Consider the following 6,978-nt stretch of genomic DNA (forward strand, 5'->3'; position numbering starts at 1 on the left):
TCTTCTCACAAATCACTGTCCTCCATTAGCCAGAGATAGTCACTCTAACATCTGCCACAAAGACACCCAGATTTATATAGACTTCTTTAAGCGATACTTTGTGGTGAGCAAGAGTGGCCTGGAGCCAATCTGTTGCCAATCTTCCTCTTTTCTTTTTCCTCCTCAAAGCCCCAGCACATAGCTGTATGTAGTTCACCGATGAGGAGAACCCCGGGCTGCCATGTGTGGAGCGGGCAATCGGAACCACTCGGCCTGGGGCCGGCCCCCAGATTCATATGTTTGTTTGTTTTCATTTAGTTATGATACAAAACAAGGTCCTAACCTACGTGTTGCTTTGCAAACTGCCTTAGATATCCACTTTGGTTTTTAAGCCTAACGATATATTGTTTATCTCTTTCTACAGAGCAAAAGGAGGACTATTTCATCATTGTGGAAAGCTGTGTGGTATAACATTATGTGGATAGATCATAATTTACTTAATCAATTCACAACTGTTGGAAATGTAGGTTGTCTCTATTTTTCACCATGTTTATGTGACTATTCTTGCACAAATGTGTAACACAAGCTTCTTCAGGTCTGCCGCCTTCACACTTCTCTAGTCTCATCCGCCGTCACTTCCAAATCTGTGCTCTACGTTCATAGTAAAATGAGCTTTACTTCCACATGTCTACCATGCGTTCTCTCGCCTCTGAGCATTTGCACATTACTCTTTCTCCATAGAACACTCGTCCTAACCGCTCACTGTCAGCGCAATTCCTACTCCACTGAGATCGTTTCCCCTGGGAATTTTCCTGACTCGTCGAGACTGGGTCACAGCATCGCTACATGCTCCAGGAGGACCCTGATTTCCCAGGCTGTTTTGTTACTGAATGTTTCACCCAAAGTCTCTCTTTCTTGTTTAACTCCCATGAGAGTTGGGGGCTGGGAGCAGAGCGTTCTATTAACTGCTGATCCCGCACACGTAGAGCCATGCATGGCACACAATAGGTTCTCAAAAATATGTATGGAACTAAATGGAAACATCCGTGTATTTGGCTATGTCCTTAGGATAAAATGCTAGAAGACAATTTGCTGGGTTAGAGAATGCCGAAGACTTTTGATAGATGATGGCAAATTGCCTCCAAATAGAAGCAAAAGTGCTCCTGTTTCTTTCCATCTTCAAATGTACTGAGTGCTGTGGACTGGGTTGTGTCCCCCCAACTTCACATGTTGAAACCTCAACCCAATGTGATGGTATTTGAAGGTGGGGCCTTTGGGATGTAGTTCAGTTTAGATGAGCTCATGAGGGTGGGGCCCCCGTGACGGGATTAGTGCTCTGTCAAGAAGAGACACCAGAGAGCTTGCCCTCTGTCTCCGTCCCTGCCATGTGAGGACACGGTGAGAAGGCAGCCATCTACAAACCAGGAGGAGCGCTCTCCCCAGAGCCCGACTATGCTGGCACCTGGTCTTGCACTTCCAGCCTCCAGAACGGTGAGAAAACACATTTCTGTTGTTTAAGCCGCCCAGTCTATGGTATTTTGCTATGGCGGCCTGAGCTAAGACACTGAGTGTTCTCATTTATTTAATGTTTTCCCACCCTGATATGCAGAATTATCTCGTTATTTTACTTAGTATTGTTTATTTCGCAAATTACTTATTATTGACTTCTGTTCAATTTTCTATTAGGAGATTTATCACATTTTAAATTATTTATAAGTAATATTTATGCATCAAGATTTCTTATATAACATGAATATTTGTTACATATGTCACAGATAATTCCTCCCACTTTTTCCTGTATCTTTTGCTTCATTTATGACCTTTCCCTCTAAACCAAAGTTTTAATTTTTTCGTGGTCAAATATTTAAGCTTTCTCTTCATGGTTTCTACCTTCAGTGTCAAGCTGAGAATAGCCTTCTGTACCCTACTGTTGTAAAAGAATTTACCTTTACCATAACTTAGTACTTTTACCATTTAATTTTCACGTCTAAGCTTTAAATTTGTCTGGCATTCAATTTTGAGTGAAGGGAGTGTAGTGAATGCAACTTCTCCCCCCCTCCCCATGTCCCCTTCACCCACTTGTCTCAAGCCAAGGATGTGCGTCTCTGTTGAAGTCCACAGGGGATCTGCGTAACTTGGGGACAATAGGCTCAACTTGATGGCTCTCTAGTCCTGTCTGGGGTCATGAGGCTCTCAGAGAAGGCCAAGGGACCACCCTGCCTAAGTGCTTCCTGCTCCTGGCCCTGCTGTGGGTTTCCGGTGTTTGCTTCCAGAGCTTCTCCACAAGCGCAAGGTCCTCCAGCTTGGGAAATGGTCCTTGGTGACTCGGCATTTCCAACCTCAAACTCCTGATAAAGATGCATCTCTGCTGCTGGAATCTTTTTTTGTTCTATTTGTGTGTTCTTAAGAATGCATTGTATTACTGTTTTCTTTCTCATGATTTTAGGTCACTTTCATAGCTTTTATACTTTATTTCAAATAGTTATCATTTTATTCTTTTGGAACTTAATTCCTCCTAGTCTTACTTGTCTTTTTATTCTTTAAAATGTTTTATTTTTTACTTTTTGTTGAAGAAGAGTGTCCCTGAGCTAAAATCTGTGCCAATCTTCCTCGATTTTGCATGTGGGACGCCACCACAGCATACCCTGATGAGCAGTGTGTGGGTCTGTGCCTGGGATCACAACCTGTGAGCCCCAGACTGCGAAAGCAGAGTGCCAACCTAACAACTATGCCACCAGGCCGACCCCTAAAATGTTTTAATTCTACCATTAATCTTTAGTTTTAATTTCTTATTTTAAAATGTCCTTTGCCTTATCTTTTTCCTTTCTTTAAATCCCAATTATGTTATTCCCTGAAAGTTTTAGAGATTTTCTCTTTTATTTCTACATTTATACATGTGATCTCCAGTCTTAAAAATCATCGTACATCCTTGCTCTTATTTTCCCCATTTTACAATGTGGCAGTTGGTACTCATAGAAGGAAGGGCTTGTTATGATGACAGAGCTAGAACGGCAGGATCATATTTGAATTACACACTTTTAAAAAATTTTCATGTGTTTTCTTTAATTCTTGGACTTTCCCCCATTAAGTGAACTGGCCTTTCTGGGCTCAGATCTCAGGAAGGAATATGGCACTTGAAAGAGAATAGTCAAAGGACTTCTCCACTCGGCTTTTCTGTTTCAAAAGCTGAAGGATTAGGGGAATGGAAATGACTCAAGGACACATGAAAAGTAGGAGAAGAAAAGCAGGATAAGAGGAGCTAAGTTTTTCCCTCTTCTCCCACTCTCCCAACCCCAACGAGGAATTGTTTATACTGGTTTGGTGAAAAGAGAAGATTTGAAAAGGAAGTTATGGGGTTGTCAATATGGATGAGTTCCTCTGAGAGGGTCCTATAGGTGCTCCCTAGGGGTGGAGGTGGCAAGATTTCCCAAATGTGTTCGTGTTGGAAAGTAGATGGGAACCATGCCTCAACATTTAATGGGTAGAAGCATAGGATGGTATGAAGACCTTAGGATAGAAAGTGGCTGTGTCCTGAGATAGCTTTCCAAAGATTTATGAGCCCCTGGCGTGTTGTACAAGCAGCAAAATCATCACGTAAACCCTAGAGAGGCATCTAAGGTACAGAGAAATCTGTATATTATGAAGGTACCTTGAGGATGGGAACAAGGGGGTAACTCAGTGACAACTTTCCTGGACTCACGACAGAAATCAGTTGGGTTGATGGTTGTAGCAAGAATATCATCAATTAATCCCCATCATTTCTCTTTTGAATGTCACAGAATGAATCATACAAGAACTGTTCTCTGAGAAGTTATTTTGTTATAATTACATTCAAGATAAAAATTTCATTTTGCAGCATCTTGCTGTATTCCCATCTCTGTTGCTCCTCTTTCCACTGCACTGGAACAATCAGGAAGGTGAAACAGGAAAGGAAGGAAGTCCCCAAGGATGCCCTTGCCCCTTTTATCCTGTGGAATCTCAGAAGAGCAGAACACAGCGGATGCTGAAACATAAAAGTGCAATAAGGAAATGATTGAATTGCTTGAGAAACAGTGATTTCAGCAAAGCAACTATGCACCGTATCCTGAGAGACTGCACTGCCTACCTATCTCCACCGCCAGCTCCACGTTCACCCTAGTTCACCCACACAAAATTTCACCATATTGACTCATGAAAGTAGGACCCAACATCAGCTGTGAGAGGAAGGCCTCAGCTTTGAGCACCATTCCCTCTGGCTGCATGATCACAGAGACTTTCAAACCTTCTGTGATAGCTTTGGATCAGCTTCTGTCAGCCCCAGAATGTAGCCCCATGTCTGATTATGGGAGAAAACATGGGTTCCTTGGTTCCTTTCCTTTTGCAATGTGTCTACTGCCTGCTAGATCCCCTGTCCCCACCCTCCATGATCTGTTTCTAAAATTTCAGATGCGTTTTCCTGGCTCTTAATTCCTGATTTAAATGGCCTTACATGTAAGGTAAAAATCGACAGGGGATAGCAGGGTATATTTAAAGACAGATTAAAAATTTCAAAAAAATCACTAAACAAGCAAAGGATGTAGATAGAGTTGGGGGAGAGAATATGAAAGGGTGACGTGCTTGGGATCCGACTGAGAAAATCAAAGTATTCCTTTCAGGAGTAATTCTTCGTTTACTGCTTGTTGCTTATTCTCCACTGTCTCCAGCACTTAGGATGGTCCTGGCAAACAGTGCACCATCGCCAAATACACATTGAAGGAGTGAACGAACACATCGAGTGGACGCTCCATCCCTGCCGTGTGCTGGCTGAAGCATCTGCCCGTCTGTCAGAATTGATCTAGAAAGAACTTCTGCCCTGCATGGAGCCTAAACCTCTGCCTGTGAGATTTCTTTCAAGGTTTCATGACTCCAGCGACGTGAACTCATTTATTCTGGACCATTTCTCTAACCAGGAAAAGAAGACATAATGGCCCATGTGGGGTAGAGTAGTTCTTAGCACTATACTGACTTCTTAAACATTTCTCCGAAACAGGTTGATGTGGCTCTTTCCCAAAGAGGGGCCTGCAGGGAAGACTCTTTCTCATCCTGGCGACAGCAGGAAATAAGGTGGACAGGGCGGAAGATATTGAAGGTCCAAGTAGCCATGTCTTTCTCACAAAACCACTGGGAAATGCTTAAGGAGTCATTTTCTCTGTGAGTTCAGGGTACAGATCATCAAATAAAACACTCACCTTTTTCCAGCATGGTACAACTTGAAAGCTTTGTGGAGCTGGTCAAAAGGCAGCTGATGTGTTATTAATGGATCTATGTTAATTTTATTTTGCAGGTAATCAGTCACTAGTTGGGGAATACAGTCTCTGGTTTTATAACCTGCAAAACAAAAAGGCCATTGTAATGAGATTTGAGAAATACCAAATCAAAAAAAAAAAAATCAAATACGTCATGGAGATGCAGAAAGTATTCCTATGAAAAATTGCCGTTGAACATGAAAGATAATTCATTTGTACATCAGAAGCCAATGACTGCTGTTGCTAAGTGTGGCTGCTACAGACAGTTCTGTTACCTGGAACTCCTTTGGAGAAAAATGGGGTCAATATTCACACATTACTGAGTTGCAACATGGCCCTTTAAACTAGGAGTCTCCCACCCATCTCCTGGGCTTACCATTGTAGAACTGTCTCTCTGTTCAAACACACAGAGATGGCCTGAGAAGTTACCATAGGAAGAGTGGGCAGAGATGGCAACGTTAATTTACTAAAGCTGTTGGTTGATATTTCTCAGACACAAGGGCTTCTCTGGGAAGACAAAAACCAGTGCTGACACACCAGGCTGGTGCATATCATCACCCAAAAGGTACTGCTGTTGAAATTGTACACTAAGCTTTGACCCACCAGTGCAGAACCGAAGCTGACTGAATTATTCCAAATGCTGGAACAAACCAAAAACTATTTTGCAGAAGGTAAAAATTTTATTTAAACTTAAAAAACCCATTTAATGAAATTAACTAACATTGCTTTATAAAATGTGCCCATTCGTCGGAGGAGCAGTCTTTGGAGGCTTCAACCATTGGAGCTGTTCCCCAAGGAGAGGAATTCTGACCTCTATGTTTCCACAAATTGGCAAAAACTTTCACAAGAGAAGCCAACCAATCGCTTCTGTTCGCTGACCTACCTCCCAAACACACGCTCTTCAGTGTCCGCCCAGAGACAACCATCAGTGCTTCAAGGGAAAGCTGTGAATTGGATGGAGCCAACCCAATGATCTGACAGACACCATAGCTCAGGTGGCAGGATTCCAAGCAGCAATCTGAGAAGCAGAACATCGACCATCAGCACATTCACATGCATCCCAACAGCTCCCGCCACAGCTGGAGCGAGTCATGGAGCTCCTAGTTTCGAACCCCTCCCTGCGCTGAGGCTGCTTCAACCTCTGCTTCCACCCCACCAGTGACGGGATCTCATCAGAGAACCAGTAGAGTGTAGTGGTAGAGAGCACAGACTGTTAGCCGTGTGACCTCAGGCAAGTTACTCAACTCCCTATGCCTCAGTTTCCTCATTCGTAAGAAGAGGAATGCTGCCTACTTCATAGAGTTGTTATGAGGATTAAGCGATTTATCATTCTTAAAACATTAGAAAACTATCTGGCACATGGCAAGTGCCACGTGTTTACTAAATAAAATTTCCTACTGTCTCGAAGGCCACACACTGTATTCTTCGCCTGACTCTCTCACTTTCCACGACTCTCTGTCCTGCTCATTTCTATTAAAACAAAACAAAACAAATATATATATGTGTGTGTGTCTTGCCCCTTGCCTCCATTGTGCCTTGTTTGTCTCTTTCCTGTTACCTGTCACTCCTTCTACTTTGTTCTTCAGCAGAGTCCATTAGGCACACCCTGAAATGTGGTGAATGCCTACCTTCTCTCTTCTAAACCGGAAAATCCACAAATACGGTGCCTATTTACTCATTCGTGCATCCCTAGAACTTAACACATTGGTGCATTGGAGCTCATTTCTCAAATGAA

At 42.8% G+C, this 6,978-nt stretch overlaps 1 protein-coding gene across 1 annotated transcript; it reads right to left on the reverse strand.

Moving 5' to 3' along the window:
* Nucleotides 1-3,800: 3,800 nt before the first annotated feature.
* On the reverse strand, nucleotides 3,801-6,618 carry LOC124232171 (alcohol dehydrogenase 1-like). Its single transcript, XM_046649129.1, has 3 exons — nucleotides 6,127-6,618; nucleotides 5,187-5,325; nucleotides 3,801-3,982 (listed from the first exon to the last, which is right to left on the reverse strand). The coding sequence occupies exons 1-3, from the start codon at nucleotides 6,275-6,277 to the stop codon at nucleotides 3,958-3,960; spliced, it is 315 nt and encodes a 104-aa protein (XP_046505085.1). The 5' UTR covers nucleotides 6,278-6,618; the 3' UTR covers nucleotides 3,801-3,957.
* Between the last annotated feature and the right edge of the window lie 360 nt (nucleotides 6,619-6,978).

The sequence above is a fragment of the Equus quagga genome, unplaced genomic scaffold, assembly GCF_021613505.1.
Source record: "Equus quagga isolate Etosha38 unplaced genomic scaffold, UCLA_HA_Equagga_1.0 HiC_scaffold_2954_RagTag, whole genome shotgun sequence".
In the NCBI taxonomy this organism is placed as follows: domain Eukaryota; kingdom Metazoa; phylum Chordata; class Mammalia; order Perissodactyla; family Equidae; genus Equus; species Equus quagga.

Coding starts and splice junctions, on each gene's coding strand:
- LOC124232171 (XM_046649129.1), bottom strand. CDS start 6,277: ATGTTCTGCTTCTCAGATTGCTGCTTGGAATCCTGCCACCTGAGCTAT. Junction 5,326..6,126: donor GAAGAGCGTGTGTTTGGGAG/GTAGGTCAGCGA, acceptor TTTGTTTTGCAG/GTTATAAAACCAGAGACTGT. Junction 3,983..5,186: donor TTGTACCATGCTGGAAAAAG/GTGAGTGTTTTA, acceptor TTTATGTTTCAG/CATCCGCTGTGTTCTGCTCT.